This window comes from Aquarana catesbeiana, linkage group LG05, assembly GCF_042186555.1.
Source record: "Aquarana catesbeiana isolate 2022-GZ linkage group LG05, ASM4218655v1, whole genome shotgun sequence".
NCBI lineage: Eukaryota > Metazoa > Chordata > Amphibia > Anura > Ranidae > Aquarana > Aquarana catesbeiana.
Window position 1 is genome coordinate 111,972,613 of NC_133328.1, and position 24,642 is coordinate 111,997,254.

General features: G+C 39.6%; 1 protein-coding gene across 9 annotated transcripts in view; it reads right to left on the reverse strand.

Annotated features, from left to right (window-relative positions):
- HDAC9 (histone deacetylase 9) overlaps nucleotides 1–24,642 on the reverse strand; it is an 872,451-nt gene that overhangs the window by 181,001 nt on the left and 666,808 nt on the right. For all 9 annotated transcript variants that reach the window (XM_073630072.1, XM_073630070.1, XM_073630071.1 and 6 more), the window contains 2 exons: nucleotides 18,308–18,512; nucleotides 13,427–13,644 (listed from right to left, as the gene is read on the reverse strand). In XM_073630072.1, the coding sequence (XP_073486173.1) occupies nucleotides 13,427–13,644; nucleotides 18,308–18,512 (423 nt within the window). The remainder of the gene's footprint in view (nucleotides 1–13,426; nucleotides 13,645–18,307; nucleotides 18,513–24,642) is intronic.

The following is a 24,642-nucleotide window of genomic DNA, read 5'->3' on the forward strand; positions in this document are numbered from 1 at the left end:
ATAGAAACAGCCAGCATGGCTCGGCCCAGCCCCCTGCTCCCTTGTGGGAATGGGGAGAGCCACCTCAGATGGGCCCAGCGCTGAATCGAATGATGGCTCAGGTAAGAATAAGAGTGGGTGAGGGTGCGATACATATACTGAAACATTTTTTTACCTTAATGAAGGGGATGCATTAAAGTAAATAATGTTTAGGCTTTAGAACCACTTTAATTTTGACTAGGGTGTATCTTCAATGTCTGCTAATAATAAAATTAAGATATATTGGCCCTCTGATTCCTCTTATAGTGAATTGTATTGTATATGTACTGTTTCCCTCTTACTATAAATCCTGTATAATAATAATTATAATAATTATGAGGTCACTTAAAGCAGTCTGTTGCAAAGTAAAGTTTAGAAGAAAAGCTATCAGTACTCTTTTGAAGAGAAAGGCAGCTGTCCCCAGCACATAAGCCAATTCAATCTGACAGGAATCTGCCTTCCAAATAGAACAGAACAGGTCAGATTTCCAAACATTAATATTTAAAAAAAGTCAGGCAAGCTCCTTCCGCCCACACTTAGATGGAATGTCACAATTTGCATTCCCAGCACAATTTTCAAGGTGTTTTACATAGCCTAGCTCCCATAGGTAAAACATCAACTGGCAATATATATATATATGCCAAGTGTCAAGTTTTTTCTTTAAGTGACACGCTATGAGTTCAGACTAAAAAATGAAGAGCACTTCCAGAAAAAAAATATAGTAAAAAGTAAGAAGTTTCCAAAGTCTTTTCCGGAGATACTGCAGTCACTTCCAATGAATACTGTTGGCATTTCAAAAGCTGTCACTGGAGCTGTCCACTATTAGAAAATCCATAACCTTTATGTAGCAGCCCAGACAAATGGCTTCTGTGCATAAGAACTTAAGAATATCCATAGAAAATCTGACATGTAATGTCAGGTCCTTAGAAAGCTGGTCTTGAAAATAAGGGGCTGCTAGTTTGAAAATATAACTGACAAAACCATCAAACTTTATGAAGACATTTGCGAGGTTAATTTTTGTAATAAATATAGTTAAAAAAGGACTGCTGTCTAAGGGAAAAGAAAGACATGGTTTTAAAATGTTGACCTGTTGCAATATACAAGCTTGTATCAATTATCCATTCATAAAAAGAAAATTCCTGTTTACATCTGCACATGATTGGGTATTCAAAGTGAACCGGAATCTGTTTCATTCTTGGATAATTGAAGTAAATATTCACTCAATTTAGTAAAGATTCCAAACGCCTTTAGTAAATCAGCCTCATTGTGTCTGACCACCAAGGACTACATTGTACTGTTCCCTAAATTCACATGCAGATTTTTACCAAGCATGGTATTTGAATGATTTGTGCATTTTCAATGTTGCCCTTTAAGCTGACATTAAAACACCTACTTCCTGCTGAATGGAATTTTTAGCAGTGTGCAGCTACCCATGCCCCTCTTTTTTAGCTTGCGATAGCTTGCAAATTAGCCTTAAAGTGATTGTAAAGGCTGATGGTTTTTGACCTTTTTACCCAATCTCAATCCAGCAATGTGCACAAGTACCGAGGCTCTCCCGGGTCCGGGTCTTTCTCATTGGCTGAGATGCAGCAGCAGGAGCCATTGACTCCTGCTGCTGTCAATCAGAGCCAGTGAGGCGGGAGTGGGGGGGGGGGGTTGGGGCTGAGCTGCCCTTTCTGTGTTTTATGGACACACAGAGCCGGCTCAGGAGTGAGCACACATGAGTGCCCCCATAGCAAGTGGCTTGCTATGGGGGCACTCAGCAAGGGGGAGGGACCCAGAGTGCCAGTAGAGACCCAAGTAGAGGAGGATTGGGTTGCTCTGTGTAAAACCACACAGAGCAGGTAAGTATGACATGTTTGCTATTTAAAAAAAAAAGAAAACATTTCCTTTACAAATGTTTTAAAGAAGGCCATAAAAATATAGTAAGATTCAGCTACCATAGACCGTAACAGGGTTCATCAGTATGTTTAAAGACTTCCTGCTGGGTTTTCCAAACCTCTGCAAACAAGACTTTGCTTGGTTCGCCCATCCCTACCCCCAAAGGAAGCCCTACATTGTCTGGTCATAGTACTATTAAACTGATACAGAATTTGTATGGGGACACTTAGCTTAAATGGACTCTACACATTGTTCAATTGTTTGTTATTATTCTGATCATGTTTTGGAGAAATCTGTATATAGGCATTTTTCAATTTCTTTAAATTTGTTTAGGTCAGCTTGATAAAAAAATAAAATAAATAATGGTTGGACAAACAAGTGGGTGTGTATGCTTTTTAGAACATTGGGGTTGATTTACTGAAACTGGAGAGTGCACAATCTGGAGCAGCTCTGCATAGTAGTCAATCAGCTTGTAACTTCATCTTGTTCAATTAGGCTTTGACAAAAAAAACTGGAAGCTGATTGGTTTCTATGCAGAGCTGCACCAGATTTGGCACTCTCCATTTTTAGTAAATCGACTAAATTGGTTTTCTTTGGACAACGGGAATACTTATAACTTGATAGTATTTACACTTGTTTTTTGGATCATATAGAAACAATGTACAGGGGGTCCCCTACTTACAAACACCCGACTTACAAACGACTCCTACTTACAAACGGAGGGAGACAACAGGAAGTGAGAGGAAATCTACCCCTAGGGAGGGAAATTCACTCCTGTAAGAGTTAATATGGGAAAAAGGTGTCTCCACTGATGCTTTATCACCTATCCTTATTTCCCTAATAACCCCAAATTTTCAAAATCCAATTGTCATTGGGACAGAAAGTGAGGTGAAATCTTATGAACAGGGGCACAGACAGCAAAACAAATGTTACAGGGGTGAGAACCCTTCCCTATGCTATCTACAAAACTTAAAAATAGATTTTTTGGCTGGAGCTACACTTAAAAAATTTACCTGTTCCGACTTACAAACAGATTCAACTTAAGAACAAACCTAAAGTCCCTATCTTGTTTGTAACCCGGGGACCCCCTCTAAATGTGTGGCACATTAGTAGAGAGTACTTCGGACTGTATAATGTATATGTGTAACTAGAATAAAAGAGACCATCAACACGGCTTACTGATCGGACTGTTGGACAGAAATACATGGAAAACAAATAAGGAAGTCTGGATCTGTGCATATAAATAGGTCTCTCTCCAAGAAAAGAAAATGATCAGATGTTCTTCCATTTTTGACAAGTTTCTTAAACTTCACAGCACTGTTATCTAACCATGCATGTGACAGATTTGCCTTAAAACAGGCAAAAAAGCAGACCATAGACATAACACTATGGTCCAAAGTGTTGGCATAATCTGATGGAGGGGTCGGCTTATTTCAGATAAAATAATAGTGGACAGCTGAAAATATCCATTCCCCCTGAAATTAGTGAGCCTGGTATGTCTAATGCAGTCTAAAAGAAACCATAGACAAGGTGATCATCATACTATTCAGCCAAAATTAACCAGATCAGGTGACAGTCAATTTATCTTTAGGGGTGCCTTAAATTTGATTTAAATCTTAATTAAAGTCTTTAAATGTTTACCTACCATGCACTTGTTGCAGGATGTCCGTTTTTTTTAAGTATTCGCCTAATAATGCTTCTTTCAACCTCTCTTTCAACTTCCTTTGTAAAGGTGGCAAGGCTACTCAAGCAGCTTCCCATGTAGGAGTAGTGTTGTCACACTTTGAATGTGCATTCCTTCTGGGTACTACAAGCCCATGCACAGGGGTTGATTTACTAAAACTGGAGAGTGCAAAATCTGGTGCAGATGTGCATGGTAGCCAATAAGCTTCTAACTTCAGCTTCTTCAATTAAGTTTTTTGACAAAAAACTGGAAGCTAATTGATTTCTATGGAGAGCTGGATCAGATTTTGCACTCTCCAGTTTTAGAAAACCAACCACAAGGTGTGTCAGCTCTTTCATATTATTAAAACAATGAGGTCTTCACTCCCTTAGCACTGTTTATTCCCTCTGTGATAGACGTCTTTCAGTTTAATGTGAAGGACAGAAGACGTAATTTGCTCAGTGTGAAGAGCTGTGGCCCTGAAGGCCCGGCCAGCAGAAATAACACCGGCCAACACACAGCAGAAATGTTAGGGAGTATGCCAGTTTTCTATGTCACTGGTTCAGAGTGTGCATCCAAGCCAAGCACACTGAAAGTAAGAAAATGGTGGCAAGGAATTGCCATGCGCAGTGATGAAAATTTCACAAAGAAAATGATGGTTTGAAATCTTAACCATCCACAACGTTCACACTTCCCATCCTGTTCTTGGACAACCAACATCTGCCTTGACACATTCCATGGTGATTGGATCAAGGTGTCCGTGCTATCTGTGTGAATATACATGCTGGACTATGTTCCTTATGCACACTGGAACTGAAGAAGTGACTTGGATGAGCTACAAAATGTCTACAACATTATACAACATTATCAAGCTGAATGTGACTAACTACTATTAGCTATACTTTGGCTTTAACATTAGTTATTGGAAGATCTGGATAGTTTTGAGGAATATAAAACAGATCAGCTATATTTGGTTCAGATAGGCCTCTTCTACACGGGGCAGGCTCCATTGGAGTCTGCCTGCTGAGTAGGGAATCTGTCAGCTGATCCCCACTGAGCAGGTGGATGGCAGGTCTCTGTCCGCTCCGCTTATGTAGAGTAGACATAGAGACACTTGTTATTTATAATTATCAGTATTTTTATATCTTTACTAACGCAATATTTTACACATTAAAGCTAAATTAGAGTTGTTAAAAAAATGGCCCTGAATTTGTTAAACTGTCTGGGGAATTAATGAAGAGATTAGACAAATTGGATAAAGATACGCAAGAAAAGAAAGACATTTATAAGAGATGTAGGGTAATTTATAAGTAAAGATGTTTTTAAATGACAACGCATTATGAATGAGGATACCCAAATACCCTCCTGGGAAAGTACTCCGTCAGTAAGGGAGGTCGTCCGACCAGAGGTGAAACCAGCACCCCAGTACAATCGAGCAGAAACCCAGGGAGGAAATGGAGTAGGACAGGGGAATATGGTCTATTCCTATCAGGCAGGACCCCCATATAGGGGTAACTGGAGAGGATGGTGATTTGCGAGAGGAGGCCCCCGGAGAGGGAGGGGGAATTTTAATCCTAATTTTAATCTAGGTTTCTTCCCGCAAGGGAATGGTCAAAGGGACCAGAGTGACCGTATTCAGAGAGGATTTAATCAACCCTATATGGTTCCCCAAACAATTATGCTCATAATGAGAACATGTTTAATGTACCTGTGGATAATAGATTCACACCCCTAGACAATCAACCAGTGGGAAATCAATATGGTGTTTTTTTAGGAAGCCCCATTGACCAACCAGTTGCCCACTGGAAATATAAGAGGAGGGAAAAGAAGAGAAAGAGAGGGAGGAGATCAGGAAGAAGGACTCAAAAAAAGCAAACATCAATAGGGACTGGTATCTATAATTTAAGTGACATTAATTTTAATAAAGAGGAGATTAGAGTTTTAGATAAAGGTTTAAAGTATGCACCTATAAAAAATCTTAATAAGTTTGATACTTACGTTCACATTCAGAAATATGTACGTACACTTAATTAAAAAAAAAAATTTTCTGTCTAAGCCAGATACTAGACCTCCACAAAAAGAGAATGGTCACCAGTCAATGTTGCGGAATAAATCAGTTTTTACCCCCCAGAATGTTGACAATAAATTTCTAGATGTATTTAGGAACATGGTCACTGAAGACTTAGAAAATGTACGGGTTAGGAAGGTTAATTATCCTTATTGGATTAGGAAAGGTATTGAAAGCATTGAGCAAAATAAATATGTAGTCATAAGCCCTGCCAATAAGGGTGGAGTGATTATGAGTAAAAAATATTATCAAATGGAAATGGAGAGACAACTAGTGGACTCGGAAACATACTATAGGCATAATGAAAACCCTTTGGTTAAAAAATGAAGTTAGAGCAATTAATTAATAAAGAAAAAAGAGGGATATACTAACGGTAAAGGAAGCTAAATATTTAAACCCTGTAGCATGTAGACTGCCTATTATTTATTTTCTGCCCAAAATTCATAAGAGTATGACAGAACCGCAAGGCAGGCCAATTATTAATGGGATAGAATTGGTTTGTTCGAGATTGGGTCAATATATAGATATGTTCCCTACAGCCGCTGGTGGTCAAAACGAAAGCATATATTAAAGATACCAAGCATGTCATTCAGTGTCTTGAATCCTTGGATTGATTAGACCAATGCATCTTGGCCACCGCGGATGTAGGATCTCTATATACTATTATTGGGCATGAAGAAGCTTTAAACTCAGTGGAGTGGGCCCTGGAAGGTTCAGACCTGCCTAGGAAACATAAAAAATATCTATTAAATTGTCTTAAGTTTTGTTTAAACCATAACTATTTTTGGTACAGGGAATATTATTATTTACAGACCAGGTGTATTGCCATGGGGGCTAGGTTTGCCCTGAGTGGCATGTTGGGAGAATGAGGAGATTCTTAACCAACGACCGAAAGAACTTATTCTGTATAAAAGGTTTATAGATGACCTTATTATTATTTGGAAGGGGGATACATTATCATTTGAAACATTTAATAATAAAATGAATAAAAATGTATAAAAATATTAAATTAACATGGACCATCAGTAGTGAGTTTATCATGTGCTTGGATTTGGAAATCTATAAAGAGGAAGGCTGATTGTATACGAGGAATCGCTTCAAACCCACTGATAGGAACTCCTACCTACTGTTGGACAGTTGTCATCATAAACCTTGGCTTATTAATATCCTTAAAGGCCAGTTTATGAGAATACGTAGGAATTGTTCTAAAGAGGCTGATTTCCCTCAAAAAATCAGAAGCACTCTCCCATAGATTTAAGGAAAAAAGATTACGATATTAAGAGTATTAACCACTTCAGCCCTAGATGATTTGGCTGCTCAATGACCAGGCAATTTTTTGTGATACGGCACTGCGTCGCTTTAACTGACAATTGTGTGGTTGTGCGATTTTTTGCGCTATAAACAGAAAAAGAGCGACAATTTTGAAAGAAACACAATATTTTGTACTTTTTGCTATAATAAATATCCCCAATTTTTTTTAGATAAGCACATTTTTTCCCTCAGTTTAGGCCAATATGTATTCTTCTACATATTTTTGGTAATAAAAATCGCAATAAGCGTATATTGATTGGTTTGCACAAAAGTTATAGCATCTATGAAATAGGGGAAAGGTTTAATGGCAGTGATCATCGATTTTTATCGGGACTGCGACATTATGGCAGACAGATCGGACACTTTTGACACATTTTTGGGGCCATTGGCATTTATACAGCGATCAGTGCTATAAAAATGCACTGATTACTGTGTAAATGTCACTGGCAGGGAAGGGGTTAACACTAGGGGGTGATCAAGGGGTTAACTGTGTTCCCTAGGGAGTGATTCTAACTGTGGGGGGATGGGACTGCCTGGGTGAGGAGACCGATCATTGTTCGTACTTAGTATGAACAACAGATCACTCTCCTCACCTCTGACAGCACAGAGATCTGTCTGTTTACATTAACAAATCTCTATTCTGTCTCTGTGTGGAGCAACCATGGGTGCCCAGCGGTCATCGTGACCGCTGGGCAAGCGCATCGGCGGTCATCGCGACCGCCAAGTACACGCTCCCTAGTGGTCAAAAGGCGAACAGATGTACGACTACGTCGGTTATCCCAGGGGAACCAACCTGCCACAGTACAACTGCGGCGGCTGGTCGGGAAGGGGTTAAGGAAGAAAAAATATGGATAGGAAATCATTACTATTGCAGGGTAAACAGCGGGGATCTTCTAGATATGAATTTAGTATGGTCTTGGAATATAATATTCAATTTAGACAAGTTTGGAAAATTGTAAAAAAAGACAGGATATTAGGGCCACAGTTATCTGCGTGTTCATATTTAGAAAAGCTCCAACGTTAAAGGATGTGATTGCCCCAGGGGTGATAAATCCCCCAAAGAAAAAGATAGGCACGCTGTTTGGATGTTTCATTGGTTTCTTTGCATGCAGCAGATGCAAAGCCTGCCGTCATGCCAAGAATAATGTTGAAAAAGAGGAAAGAGTTTATTTCAACTAGTACAGGAAACAAATATGTGATCAAGGATGTCATAACTTGCTCCACTACTGGCATTATATAAAATGCTGGAATGTGGATGCGGGTTACAGTATATTGGCCTACATCTAGAACCCTGCAAATTCAAATAGGGGAACACATTACCAATATTAAGAAGGTGTGATCACTCATAGTGTGTCCAAACATTTCAGATTGGTGCATAATAGGAATCCGAGTTTGCTGAAGTTTTGGTTGATTGAAAATGTGGAGAAACATTGGAGGAGTGGAAACTTGGATATTTTGGATATTTGAGGCCAAGATTCTCCCACCGAGGCTTCTGAATGTAGATTTTGATTTAAATTGTTTTATCGGTTGTTTGTAGATTATAGTTATTAATTATACACATTAACTACTTGCCGACCAGCTACCGCAGGAATACTGCGGCAGGGTGGCTCTATTGCACGATATGCTGTGCCGGTATGGTGCTTCATTCAATAGCTATAGCAGGCGCCGATGCGCGTGGCAGGCGGCCACAATGTCTGACGGCCACCCGCGATCGCTCCACAGGGAGCCAGAATGGAGATCTGCCAGTGTAAGCAGAGCAGATGCCCATTCTGACAAGGGAGTAGAGAGAGATTGTCTGTTTCTAGTGATCAAGAACAGCGATCTCACTCTACTCCCAGTCAGTCCACTCCCCCCACAGTTAGAAGCACCTCCCTAGGACACACTTAACCCCTTGATCGCCCCCTAGTGTTAACCCCTTCCCTTCGTGTCATTTATACAACAATCAGTGGCTCTTTTTAGCTCTGATCACTGTAATAATGTCAATGGTCCCAAAAAAAGTGTCAAAGGTGTCCGATCTGTCCGCTGCAATGTCGCAGTCCCATTAAAAATCACTGATCACTGCCATTACTAGTAAAAAAAATAAATAAAAAAATTCAATAAATGTCATATAATCTATCCCCTATTTTGTTAAACTTTTGCGCAAACCAATCAATATACGCTTATTGGGATTTTTGTTATCAAAAATATGTGGCCTAAATCGATGAATACATTTTTTTGTATATATTATTTGGATATGTGTTATAGAAAAAGTTAAAAACATTGTTTTTTTTCAAAATTGTTGGTCTTTTTTTGATTACAGCGCAAATAATAAAAACTGCAGAGGTAATCAAATACCACCAAAAGAAAGCTCTTTTTGTGGGAAAAAAGGACATTTGGATACGGCGTCGCATGCCCGTGCAATTGTCGGTAAAGTAACTCAGTGACGTATCGCAAAAAATGTCTTTGTCATTAAGGGGGTAAATTCTTCTGGGCTGAAGTGGTTAATATGAATTGTAATGGTAATTGATTTTTGTTGTGAGCTAATTGGGTACTTTTAATTTTAATTCAGAATTTTTAATTTATTTTAAAAATACTTTTTTTGATTGTACTGTATTATGGCTATAGAATCATTAGTATATGTTTAGTATTCAATATGTCGACGCCATGTAGTTACCAGCTGAATCTATTAATTTTGAGCATGGATCCGGAGTGATTTAATGTGTTGTTGTGGTGTCCCCATAGTAATTTGCTGGGTAATTATCACATCCCGTTACGGAAAGGTTGCGGGATCCTGCACGGCCGGGCTCGCCCTAGATTGATTAGCATTATAGAGGAGGGGAAGGGTTGCCTAGCAATAGGGGAAGGGAGCCTATATAATAAGCTGTGAGACATCAGGTCTCCACCCCTACTGAAGAAGTCACGCCCATTGACATAAGGCGTATTGGTGATGTCATCCCGCAGCCATCTCGTTTGTACATGGAAATTGATATGTTTCAATAGCCCACACTGCTCAAGTACTTGTGAGTATTTTGTATACTGCTTTTACTGAAGGAATAAATGATTGAAACAGAGAGCACTAGATCCTGTGTTTTTGCCCCCATATATACCTGATTTCCTTGAGGGAGATTCAAGGCTGGGTAAGCCATTAAGAAGAAAGAGGGTGATACAGAGGAATAACACACTAGCAGCACGCCAGGTCGATCAATTGATTACCCCCTTAAAGGGGACCTGCTATTTCTGACCCACTAGTAAAACATGGGTCAGATTGTGAGGTGAGCAGCCAGAGCCCACTGGTGGAGGAGAGCACTAGCACTTTGGGATATTATTTGTGCACATTTTTGGGTGAAGCTTGAATCCTTGATGTCATCTGCCGATACTGCAATCATTTGATATTGTGACTATACACATGGACGTTTTCATATATACTAGTAGCGTAGCACTGTGTTGGTATTATATTTAATTAATGTGAAGTGAACACGTTTTTTCAGTGATAGCAGCAACTAGGTTGAAATTATTTTATTCATTTTGGATTTTGCATTTATTGTATTTATCACTTGTTATTTATAATTATCAGTATTTTTATATTATTAATAATGTATTATTTTACACATTATAATTTTCCACATCATACATTAGAGGGTTGCGCTGATAGAATACTAATTTTACAGCCTGCTCTCCTCTACTGGTGGTCGGATGTAAACGGACTGCCTACAAGTATAAATGCTGGGGGAGATTTACAGTAGGTGACCACGATATTGTGTCAATCTCGCCGCTGTTATTATGCCAGGGGCATAATAAGGGATAAGGGTCTGGTATGGATTTTGGGGGACCCCCACGCTGTTTTTTTGGCATAGGGGGTTCCCCTTAAAATCCATACCAGACCTAAGGGCCTGGTATGCCCCTGGGGGGGAACCCATGCCATTTTTTTATTTAAAATTTGGCATGGCATTCCCCCTCATGATTCATACCAGACAGCTGTCAGCACTGCCTGTCGCTCATCGTGAAAGGAAAAAAAAGTTTTCCTTTCCCGATGAGCGAGCCAGCGTGAGATGCACAGTACCCTGTTGCCGAGAACCAGTGCGATGGGATCGCGCTGGAAACACAATCTCGCGGTCAGATACTGTACTAAAGCTGGTGCACTCAGAATCTGGTGCAGCTGCGCATGGTAGCCAATCAGTTTCTAACTTCAGCTTGTTTTCAATCTTGTCAGATTTTGCACTCTCCAGTTTTAGTAATTAACCCCCTCTGTTACCCCAAAATGTCATAAGTGATGGTATTGTCACTGCAATATACACATATGAAACGAAAACTCACTCATGTAGAATTTATTGGTTACAAAACTTCATGGTGCAAAATCTTTAATGCCAGTTCTGCTACACCAAAAATGCTGCTAGCATTCATAAGTTAAAAAACACTAGATATCAATATCATCACACACTTGTACATTTGTATACAGCTGAATTTCTTTTAATAATTTTCTGTGGCAAGCAATGTGAAATAACAATGCTGGCTATTCAGGATTTAAGAAAATTACAAGCAGTTTTGAGATCTCTAATGATCTAAATGTTGAATGTTCAAGCTCCCTCTGGTGGCCAACATATGTCACTTATTTTTAGCTGCACTACACATGAAATCCAGGGAAACAAGAATCATCAATAAGAATTGTATACATGGACATGCTATTCTGCATTCATTTATTCAGCTGAAGTATTTCAATATAATTAACTATGTAACTATTAGTTCAAGGTAAAAAAAATGTCATGCTTGTTTGTTTACAAGGACATGCAACTTAAGGATTATCTACATTAAAAATGATAAATAATATATAATACAAAGCTTTAAAAAATAAAAGAAAATCTAGAATTGTAACCATCAAGTGCAGTTTAAATTGATATATGTATGTAATGCCAGTATGAAAAAACTTAGCTAAAGTATCTGTACCATTTATAAATAAAACAAATAGCATTTTGTGCTATTTGTGAGTGATGTGATATGCTGGATGTTGGAAAATATATATTCAGTGAAGGATTAATTCCATTTCTCCATAGAAAGTAGAACAATCTTTCAATGTGCTTAAGTTGGTTCTCATCATCGCATCAGGCAGGGTGATGTTTTCAAGAAGAATGCTACCTAATTGGGCTGATTTACTAAGGGAGTCTTCATGTTAAATCATGTGAATATTCACTCCAATTGTCCATCATGTGAAAAGCAAATCTTGCTCACTTTGATTGGATAACTAAAGTCTATATTCACGCATTTTATTATTTGAAGATCCTCAGCTCCTTTAGTACAGTAAATCACATTTCTCATCTCTATTGCTAGTGATAAGAAATAGGTCCAATCTAAAGTAGAAGATAAGGCTGGGTAAGGATGGCCCAAATGTTGTCCAATTTCTACTGAATCCATTGGAGGCCCTGCAAGCACCACACGGCCAAACAAAAGTCAATTTAAAAATCGACCAAGTAGAAAATATCATCTAAAAAGTGACTGCACCCTACTAGAGGCAGTCACTATTCAGCAGTGCCACTGTATCTAGGCAGACACAGACATTGTGGCTTCAGAATATAATAGTTGGCATCCCTCCCTTTGAGGGGCATGGTTGGGGGAATTGATTTTCTCTGGTTCAGCCCCAAGGCTAACCGACAGAAAATTGATCTTTTATTGGCAAATCTGGAGACTGTTCTTCACTGCACAGCATGGGTTAAAGGGAATGTGCAAGGGAGTATTCTGGCTGCCACTGCCAACCTCTCCTTTAATTTGACTTTTCCTGTGCTGGGTCAGGGACTCAGAAATATTAAAGCCATTGGATTAGAATGACACCCAAGCTTCATTTTCAGAAGTAAGTCAGAAACTCCAGCCTCCACATATCTCTCAGTAAGCGGTATCGTTTAATTTATTAAAACCATAGCATGGCAGTAGAAATGTTTCAAAAGACTACATAAACAGACATTTAAGTAAAAATGTTATATCTAAACAAATAACCCTCATATGCCATATACAAAATATAAAAAACAAAGCAGCACATAGTTAGAATGTCCTATACTAATTACTGGGAGCAAGGTGCACTGCGTATTTATCACTTGATCACGCTTTATTAGCCATTGATAATTTGAGAAGATACCTGAATAACTACGTATTGACTTAATTTAATGTTAGTATGAACTGAGAACTTAGCCTACTAAGGGAAAATACAGGTTTATTTAGATATTGATCTATGTATTTGTGCAGTGTACTACTATAAGCAATATTTTAGTACATAATGTCAATTAATGAGTTGAGTTGATATTGTCCAGACTCTCTTAAATACAGCACAAAATTTCAGGTTTTGTACAGAGATGGAAATGTCTGCATTAGCACTGGTGAATATTAGTTGTTATTTTGTACGCAGGTACATGTTTGTTAGGTATATTAGTCCATTAAGAGCCACAGTAACAAGTAAATAGTGCACTGCATTACGAGGGGTTCTTAGCATGCACGTAAAGGTATGTGTGTTAAAGTGGGCTCACTTTGTTCATTTGGATTTGTTGCTGATATTGTTTCTGCTTCTCCAAAAACTGCTGGTGCTGCTGCTGAATGACAAGCTGGGCCAAAGTGCTGTGAGGCAGCGGAGCCGACTGTGTTCTGTGTAGGGGCCGGTGCCGAGGCAGTTTGTGAGCCACCCTGCCCGCCGGAGAAACCCGCTCTTTTGCTGTAAGTGGAGACTGATGAAGAATTGCAGCACTACCTAAAATGAAATGAAAAACTGCAATTTAATAAAGGAAAGAGATATTAAGAAATAAACAGATCTCAAGATACATTTGGGTTTTAGAAAAAAAAGGTCCTGGTTATGTCCCCCAAAAATGTTATTATACATACCATATACATACCAAATGTGATTAGATGAGATTAGATTATACAGAATTATATTATATGTGGTGCATAGAAAGAACAGTGTGGTCACAAATATTTGCAGCCATGGGGGCAACACAATCAAAGTGGTCTAAAGTGGTATTAAACACAAAAACTAAATGTATGAAATTACAGTTTACAAATTCTTAGAAGTTAATCTGTAAAAGTTTTTTTTTTAGCTTTTTTTCCCTCAATTTTTCCATCGATCTGGACAGTAATACTGCGTACACACGATCGGACTTCTCGTCGTAAAAAGATATGACGGCTTTTCCGACGGGATTCCGCTCAAGTTTGCCTTGCATACACACGGTCACGCAAAAGTTCGCTGAAATTACGACTGTCAAGAACGCGGTGATCTACAACACTACGACAAGCCGAGAAATTGAAGTTCAATGCTTCCGAGCATGCGTCAAATTGTGTCGGAATTGCCACAGACAATCGCATTTTCGGATAGGAACTTTTCCCGACCGAAAAATTGAGAGCATGCTCTCGTCTTTTGCTGGCTGGAATTCCACCAGCAAAAGACCGATGGAGCATACACATGGTTGCATTTTCAGATGAAAAACTCTCATCGGTCTTTTGGGGGCTGAAATTCCAATCGTGTGTATGTGGCATAAGGCTCCATGTACACTGGGCTTTAAAAAAACTCCAAGTTCCCTTGGCAGAAAAAAACGCTCATATAGAGCGTTTTTGTACAGAGTTTAGGTGAGTTTACGAACGTTTAGCATTTTTTCTGCCTCTACTCAAAAACACAAACCAGGAGGGTTTTTTTCCTGCCTTTAAATTAGAGGTCTTCAAACTATGGCCCTCCAGTTGTTCAGGAACTACAATTCCCATCATGCCTAGTCATGTCTGTGAATGTCAGAGTTTTACAATGCCTCATGGGATGTGTAGTTCCGCAACAGCTGGAGGGCCGTAGTTTCAGGATCCTGTGCATGGAGCCCTAGTCTGGTATTTTTCAAACTCTTTTAACAGACCAAACTGTCCAAAGCATAAGTTAGAGGGTTGAGATGAACCACTTAAAGTAAAATTAAAGGCTATTTTGTTTCCTTTAAAATAAAAAAAACGTGTTGTACTTGCCTGCTCTGTGCAATGGTATTGCACAGAGCGGCCCTGATCCCCCTCTTCTCGGGTTCTCTGCTGGCACTCTGGGCTCCTCCTCTTCGGTGATTACCCTTATAAGAAGCTGCTTCCTATGGGGTATTTGTGTTGTCTCTGTTCATTGACAAAGACTGAGTGGCTCAGCCCTTCCCCCCCCCCCGCTCCCTGGTCACAGAATTTGATTGACAGCAGCGGTAGCCAATGGCTCCCACTGTTATCAATCTGTGCAGTAAGGAGGGACAGAGTCAGGAGATCTCATGCACAGCACTGGATCGGGATCGGGCCAGGTAAATAAAGGGGGAGTGAGGGGGGACACATGCAGTACAGAAGGTTTTCTACCTTAATGCATACATTGCATTAAGGTAAAAAAAACTCTAAGGCTTTACAACCACTTTAACACTGAAAGGAGTGCTTACAATGGTCAGTTTTTATTTATTTGTGTAACATAGTTGATAAGGTTGAATAAAGACATCAGTCCATCCAGTTCAACCTATGTAGGTGTGTGTGTAGAAATGTCATTTGACCATATTTCAAAAACTTTTATCCCAAAAAGAAAAAACTCTTGATGTAACGTCTTTGAAATTGTTAGTGTCAACTTGTTTGTTAAATCCACCTAAATCTGCTAGTCTAATGCCCCGTACACACGATTGGACATTCCGACAACAAAATCCTGGATTTATTTCCGACAGATGTTGGCTCAAACTTGTCTTGCATACACACTGTCACACAAATGTTGTCGGAAATTCCGAACGTCAAGAACGCGGTGACGTACAACACGTATGACGAGCCGAGAAAAATTAAGTTCAATAGCCAGTTCGGCTCTTCTGCTTGATTTCGAGCATGCCACGTACACACAGTCGGAATTTCCGACAACAAATGTTACACGTGAGCTTGTTGTTGGAAATTCCGACAACAAATGTCTGATGGAGCCTACACACGGTCGGACTTTCCGACAACAAGCTCACATCGAACATTTGTTGTCGGAAATTCTGACCGTGTATACGCGGCATAACACTACGTTCCACCAACTAGCAAGCTCTAAGATCAGGAACCATGCATTGATTTCTAAGTTATTGGTCTCCATGAGTAGAGAGAGGTGACTGTCAATCACCACTGTCTGCGCTGCCCCTCCAGCACTCATTGGAGCACTGGGCTTGCAAAGCCTGAAACAGCTCTGTGATGTCAACCGACAGTGGGCTTTAGTCCAGTCTAGTACAAAAGTAAATACACTCCTGTGACCCAGAAGACAAGTAGGACCAAAAAAGCTTTACTTCTCTTTTAAGAACGGGTAAACTGTAATATATTACATTTTTGTGTTTGTTTTTAATACCGCTTTAAGCTCTACGAAACTGAAATATTCTTCTGGGCAGCAGAGGTTTATACAACTAAATAAAAGATACATTAATAATATATTATATTATATTTTGAATATTTTTATATTCTAGAAAAGTATTTCTTAGCCTTAACCCCAAGTCATACTAACAGGTTCAAAAGTTTAGTGACTGAAGCATTGAAGCAAGGAATAAAAACAAGATATCTATGGCAAGTTCCATTTTTGTATCCTGACAGATTCCCTTTAAGCTCATCACACATTACCAGACATTAGGAGGTGTCAAAACACATTTTCAGGGTAGTATGTGTAAACGGACATCTTTTAATATGAGAGGACAATGTGAGAACCAAAGTGGTCTCTGAACAGATCTGCTATAAACATGTGACCTACACCGTGAACCTAACATAAAGGACACGTTTAATATGGAAGCTGGCAGGAACTCCATGACGCAGCGTCTCTCTCACACAGTCACTGTCGTATTCATTCAAGGCATTTTGCTCAATCATTTTAGAGTGGTAATGATAAAACGAAGAAAGTACATAATTGCACACTAGGATTAAAATATTTAAGATAAAGAACCTTTCTTTCAGGAACAGCTTAAATGTTTCAAAAACAGTTTACTGTATTTGGTAATAAATTGTGAGAACAGAGGAAGACTGCTTACAGTAGAATCATCGGATGTGGTTTACCAAAAAGAGACTCACAATGTTTAGGATTTCTCCCTTGGTTTTCCAAGACAGGATGCAACTGAAACTAGGTAAAAGCTTTTTTAGCTTTGAACCTTTTTTATTTTCCATATTTAAATTGTTCCAATATTAGGCAGTGTTTTGCAGAGTGTATAGCCTCAGGTTATATAGGGAGAACCTATAAAGAACATACTCTAGAGTCAAGCCTGTCAAAAGCCAGTTAAGCAGCCCATAAATGGTTAGTATTTTTCATTCAGCCAGTGGGAACAGATTCCTTCATCCACACAAACATATGTCCTCACTGGGATATTGTATTCTGGCAGCTGCATTTGCCTCACAGCTTCTATGAATGAAATACAATCTAAGAATGGAGAATGGATGGATGATTTATAGGTCCATCCCCTTGATTCATAGATCCTGTTTCATTCACAGACATGGCTTCTATGACTCCCCATGGTTAAGCTTCGAAGGGTGGAGCATATGGGGTGTGGCCTGGTCCAAGATTTTGGCAAAAAGGAGGACACTGCAGCAAAAGGGACACATCTCACTGAAGGCAAGTAATGTCCCTTGTATTGATAAACTGTGTTTCCCCGAAAATAAGCCCTACAATGAAAATAAGACCTAGCGGGAGTTTCTGGGATGGCTGCGTCCAGCAGCACTGTAAATAAGGTATTTTCCACAATACACAAGGAGACACACTGCACATTATATCATCTTTTTACAGAAGGGATTACATAATTTACAAGGTTTATTTTTGGGATTACAGAATTTCAGAATGCTGGCTCCTGAGTTGACAGGGGGAGGAACTTTTTTGTACATACTGTAAATAAATAAGACATCCCCTGAAAATAAGCCCTACTGTGTTTTTTGTAGCCAAAATGGATGTAAGACCCGGTCTTATTTTCGTGGAAACAGTATATGTGTATATATATATATATATATATATATATATATATATATATATTTTATTTTTTTTTTTTTTTTAAGCTAGACTTTAAAGTCAGCCATGGATGGTTTGACAGGGATTTTCTTTCCTGCAACCACGGGTAAATCACTCCGTCTATGGCCTGCTTAAGTCACAACAACAGTGCAGATAAGGACTTTTCTGTGGTTATCCTGATCAGCATTATTCCAGGTCAATGACTTAAAAAGTACTGAATCAACATAACTTGCATTTGCAGAGACAGCCAGCTATAGCTGCACCCATATAATTGTCGTTAAAGGAACTTAAATCACAGAATGCTTTGTCAGCATGTTTCTTACAAGGTACGGTAGGTTGTTTTATGAAGGTCTGCAGGCTACATGGTTCAGATGGGCACACTGCATAAAGAAGAAACAGCTTTAAAATGTTTTGAATCATTTGGTGAATGTTGGATTACCTGTAGCTAAAATTTTTTGTTGTCGCAACTGTTCTTTTAGCAGTAAGTGCTGCAGTAAGGCCTGGTGGCTGCTGTTGGTCTTGCTCTCCAGGGATGCATGAGCTGAAGAAACAGGCAGGGCCCCTCCATATGATCCAGGCAGTGACACCCCCTGCCTGGGTGCCTGAGGCTCGTACTTTTGTTTCTCTTTTAATGAAGATGAGGCCTGTAACACAGAAATCAGAAACAACGTTTTTAATCCTGTTACATGCATATTATTGAACAGCTTTGAGCTCTTTACCATCAATGGCTATGTGATTTAGGTAATACACATCAAAGCTTACAAAGAATCTTCCCTACATATCTGAACATCAGAGAAGATACTGATTGATCAATAGGCATTCATCTCTTTTTTAACTTTAGAAGAAGAAACAAGTAAAAATAAAAAAAAAACATACTTATAGTAAACCAACAATAACAAACCTGTGTTAAAATTAGGGTAAATCAATGAAACCAGTTTGTCATCATGATCTCTAGGTTAAGGAAATGCTTCTAATGAAAAAGATATAGTGGGGACAATCATAGCTAGAACCATTTTTGACAACCAATATTACTGAAATAACAGTCTACAAAAATGCTGCATGATAGATGAATAAAAATTATAAAATCAAGGCCATTATTTACCATTATATGGAATACAACCTTAAAATATTATGTTGATTTTTCTGGGAAATATAGTTTATATTGCTGTTTTATTATAACCACTATGGCCATACTGGGGTTGTTGGTTATATAATAAATCATAAATTGCAGTTATTGTAATGAACAAATATATTTTGTGGTGTGAGATTAACCAAAAGAATAACATTCATGCTCCCATTTTTACTTTGTAATGACAGGCACATTTTAAAACTTTTTGCATGGCGATCAATCATTTCTATACAAATCTCCATCTATATGAATCTCCATTTCTCCTTTGCCTGATGGCTGGACTGTGAAAAGACAAAAAATACCTGCTGTTCATAATTTTAATGTTGGGGATATTCAGTTCCTTTATGAAAGCAGGTAGCTAATTGTCCATCAATACCTGCCATTGCTGTTCATGCCCCTGTGAATATGCTATGCACTCCATGCACCCCATGTAACAATTCCCATGCTTGTTTTGACCTTCATGATTCCTGGGATGGACACAGTAGGCATGCATGTTCTCTTCTAAATAGAGATACAATGGGCATGCTTTGAGAGGTGCGTGAGGGTGGATGGAGATGTAAGTACTACATTACGTGCTGAAAGCTGGTCCTGTGGCTGCATAATATCCCCACCACTTTAATTGTCCTTCAGTCTAGCAATCTTAACATTAGTGGATTCTCTCTCTGATATAGGATATTAAAGAAAAAAAAAAAAGGGTGTCTTTGTTTGGGGAGTAATCAGACCTGGTTCTCATCACCCAATAATAGCTGTCACCAGGGGTGAGGTGGTGACAATAAACAGATATTCTCTTACTTTACCTCCCTTTATTAGATGACTCATATCTGAGTGATAAGAGATCAGAATATAGACACACAGAAAGCGACAGTCTTCTAACGTATGCTCCAAATTTCTAACATTGATACAAGAAGGAACTGTGCGAAATTTAATATATTATTACTGTAACCGCTTTTATTGCATTTCTGTTTGCATGTTAAAAAGAGAAATCTGCTCATTTTAAACTGTTACATTAGATAACACCAAAATAATTTCAGGAAAACTACACGTTTTCTTTAAAAAAAAATTTAATGTTTAAATTGGTGGTAAACTCTGTTACAGAACTTATATCTACAGGTAAGCCTATAACAAGGCATACCTGTAGGTACTGTGAATATCTCCTAAACTTGCATTGTTGACATCACCGGCGCATGCACTCAGCTTACAGTGCCAGACCTTCAGAGCCCATGCCGTAAACGGCGGCTCCCATGCACATGCGCAGGAGTGAAGGAGTGACGTCATTGCGCCCCCCACTACTCATGTAGCCGGAGGCCGCAAACCCGTAATAAGACTGGGGGGAAATGTCAGTACTCTCAGCTGTGACAGCGCGGAGCTGGAGGGCTTCGTTCTAGGGTAAGTCTCTTATAATGTGCTAGTATGTGATGACATTACCTTGCAGGGAAATGTTTTTTTTTTTTTTTTTTTACCAACTCTGATTTACTACCGCTTTAAGAGGTCCCAATGCCTCTAAGGCTTCATGTACACTACAGCTTCTAAGTTTTTTTGCCAATGCACCTAAACTCAACTCCATAAAAGCTTCAGGTGGGTGGTTTACTAAAGGCAAATAGACTGTGCACTTTGAAAAGTGGGGTTGCAGTGCACAGCAAAACAGGTGCATTGTTTTAGTGCGCTGAGGTATAACTCAAAATGAATGGCACCGTAAGACGCTAATGTGTGTATGCTGCAGTACTATGCATTGGGGTAATACAAACATGTGAAGCCAGCTTTAAAGCGGTATTAAACCCGAAACCAAAAGTGTAATATACTGCAGTTTACCAATCATTAGGTGTGGTGGCTGCATTAGTTTTCTTTTTTTTTTTTGCCTTTTCTCTCTCTGTTTTCACCTGGTGAGCTAGCCAGCAACACACCTCCCATATTAAAGTGCCCCCCACTCTGGATGAAGGAGCAACAGAGATATATTTGGACAGCAGCATTGTCATTTTGGGGGTGTTAGATGTACTAGTAGATGTAAATACACTAATAATTGAAGCCAAACTCCAGCTCTTACTGCAGTTACAAAGGCAGTTACAACACCAGTTGTTTTTTGGGATAAAGGTTTTACATGGATAAATAAAAGCTGATTATTGTAAGCCCCCCTGTCAGTGGAAAATGGTTTATCTGAAAAAAACTAACTGCTACATTTCCAGGAGAGCTTGTTCTGTTTAAAAACAACAGACTTACTGGCTGGATCACCAGGTGAAAGAAAAGGGAAAACAGCCCAAAAAAAAGAATATGAAAGAACATGTAAGTGGCAATATAATAAATGTGTGTTTTTTATTAAAAAAAAAAAACGCCCATAACAACACTTTTAAAACACAAAGTATATGTATCTAAACCAAAGAACAAAACTGTAATATACTGCAGATAACCAGACTGTAGATGTGTTTTCTTTTTCTTATATCTTCATTTTTGATACCCAAGAACATCCTTCCTGCCTTAGGTTGACCGCAATCACTCACTCTACTGTATCTATGTAGGAGCAGCATTTTCACCTTAGGACAGGACACATGTTAGGACTACAGAGCACCCTTCCCTCTTCTCATCTCCATAACATAGGAGGGAAGTGTCCTGTAGTCCACTGTAGGTGAACTAGGAGCTAACTAATAAGAGTGCAGCATGGACAAAGGGTACAGGAAGGATAAGCTCACACGATTTGGCAGGATCAACAGGTATTTTTTGCACTTATCAAAGAAATAACAAAACAACTTCAACGGCATGGATGCGTAACCTCTTGACGCCTGCCGCACCACGGGTGGGCCTTAACGGCGAGTGGTCGCATATAAGCTGAGAGCGCTCTCTCTGAACAATCCCAGCATGGTAGCCGGAAGGGATTAGTAAGCTCCTGATGCGTACTTGTGATCGGGAGCTTTCTAATCATGTGAACGCTGTGACAGCCAATCACAGTGGTCACATGAGCCAAATGCCCACCTCCGCCTCCCGGCTTTAAGAACTTTTAAAGGACCGAGAGGGGCTCGTCACAAAGGGGTTAAATACAGAGATTCGCCACTCCAAGCTTCACTTCCCCCCCGTCACTCGAACCCCAGGCGCTGGGGGATAAAAGAGCCGTCCATGTTCACAGACTAAATGCAGAAAGAGAAGCTGCTGCACACCAAAAGGATCATTAGTATCCGTGTTTGTCTAGGAAATACACAAGCATGACTTTGACAGTCCCCGCCCCTAACGCATTTCACACAATAAAACTTAGTCATGGAGATAACGGCATATTTATCAGACTAATAAGGGGAAGTTCATTTTATAGTAAAGTAAGGAAAGTTCATTTTTAGGGATCACATGCACTTTAGGCTCAGCAAAACATGCTAAAAAACATTGTAAAAATGTGAGCTGTTTTACAATATTATAGTGGGACTCCTGCACTATAAAGAAGTCAAAAAGCAACAATATACCATCTCCTGTCTACGTTTTAATGTTTTATTCCTTTATTCTGGGAGATAAATTGCATCTCTACACAGACAGATGAGTCTTACTTTTAGCAAAGAACACATTTGCCTAAAATTGGGTAAGTCTGGAAACTTTTGTCTATCATCAACAATAAATAGCCCAGCAATAAAACAAAAATGTCTTCTCCAAAAATACAGCAATCAATGCTACTCCGGGAACATAAAAGTCCATCAGCAGTTTTCATTCAGTGTGCACACAATATTGCACAAAGTTGTCTTAGTGATTTCTTACCACATCCCACATTAAAAAGGTTTGTATGGGGTATTTCTACAGAAAATTGACCAAAAATGCTAATGCGGCATGATCCATAAATGCTTCTATTATTACACACTGTCATTCTTCTAAGATAAAAAGCATCAAAGGAGACCGAAAAAGACAGCAGCTTACAGATGTCTTGGGAAATATTACACTGATTATCGAATATTACTACACATGCATTACTGGGCTAAATATTGAATTGTTCATTAAAAAGCGTTAATCGTTTAGCCTCCATTATTCTTTCTGAATAGGTTCCATAAACAGCATCCTTTACATTGCACACTGAATTCCCATTGTTGTGTACATTTAGTATTTAATGATTCCACATTGGAATATCTTTTTACGGCTTCTTTCCAACTCTGCATTTTCTGGTATTATTAACACATGTTTTATTGCAGGTAAATGCAAGGACAGTCCAAAATGAAAGCCCAGCTTCAAAGTTAGTTTTGAATAAGGAGAGGAAGGGGGGGAAGCACTTCTGTCAGATTTTAAATGATTTCTATGTCCCGTTAAGGAGATTTTTCTGTCATAATGTAAAGCTTGAGTCCACATTGAGGAAATTCATCATAAGGTGCAATAGTACATTTGACATGAACTGTTCTGCACAAGGAATAAGCTCAGTTTTCAGTCCCAAAATCAGTGGCAGCCTGTCCATAGCGGGCGCATGGGCGCCGCCCCCCTCCAGGCAGTCGAAAAGAAAATGTAAAAAAAACTTTTAAAACTGGCCCTTTAAAAAAAAATACAAAAAAAGTCCACCGGACACCAGACACAGTGCGACGCCGGACACAGTGCACTTATGGGAAGCACCACGTCTATGCAATATGGAGATTGCAGACATGGCGCTTCATTTGCGGGCATTTATTCCGCCTTGCGGCGCTTTCAGAGGCGCCGAGTAGCTTCTGCCCGGTGCTCGTAGTATCTATTACTACGGCCAGGCAAATTGATTGACATCCGAGTTTGATGTCACTTCCTGTTTTCTCTGTCCCATTGCGCCCGGGGACAGAGACAACTGGAAGAATCAGGAGCCGGAGCTGGACTCCTCTATCGCCGCTGTGGAAAGAGACACCGCAGGAGAGGACAACATAGCAAGGTAATTACCGCTTTGCTGCTCCCACAGAGAACAGGGGTTCAATGGGACACAGGCAGGCTGCATCTGATGTGACACAGGCAAGGCTGCATTTGGTGAGACACAGGCTGGCTTCATTTAGTAGGACACAGGCTGCATTTTATGGGACACAGGCTGCATTTAGTGGGACACAGGATGCATTTAGTGGGACCCAGGCTGGCTGCATTTGGTGGGACACAGGCTGACACGCTCAGGGCTCCCACTGATTCTGAATTATGGTGAGTTGAATGATTTCATTTTATATTACAATGTAATAACAGAAATAATGCGCTTCAATCATCCTGACACCATAACAACCATGGTGCCGAGATAATTGAAGTGCTAACACCAGGTGTTTGGAAAATCTTCATCTGCTGATTGTTTTTCTTTCTAGAATACACATTTCTATTGTTGTGTAGGATCTGGGCCTGCTGTCCCTCCATCCCTCTCTCCCTCTCCCTCCATCCCTCGTTCATCTCAGACGCTAACCACGGCACCTTAGAGCCACGCCCACTATTTCACTGAAACCACGCCCATTTTCACCAAGTGGGAGGGGTCAAAAAGGAAGGGCGAGATCTGGCACCTCCCCCATCCAAAAACTTCACCAGCTGCCACTGCCCAAAATAAAATTGGACCAAACACTGGCAGGTGGGACTTTTGTGAAGAGGTGTCAAACTGGCGGCCCTCCAGCTACTGCGGAACTACAAGTCCCATCATACCTCTGCCTGTGGGAGTCACACTTAATGTCAGCTTAATGTCGTAACTGTCAGCATTGCAATGCCTCATGGGA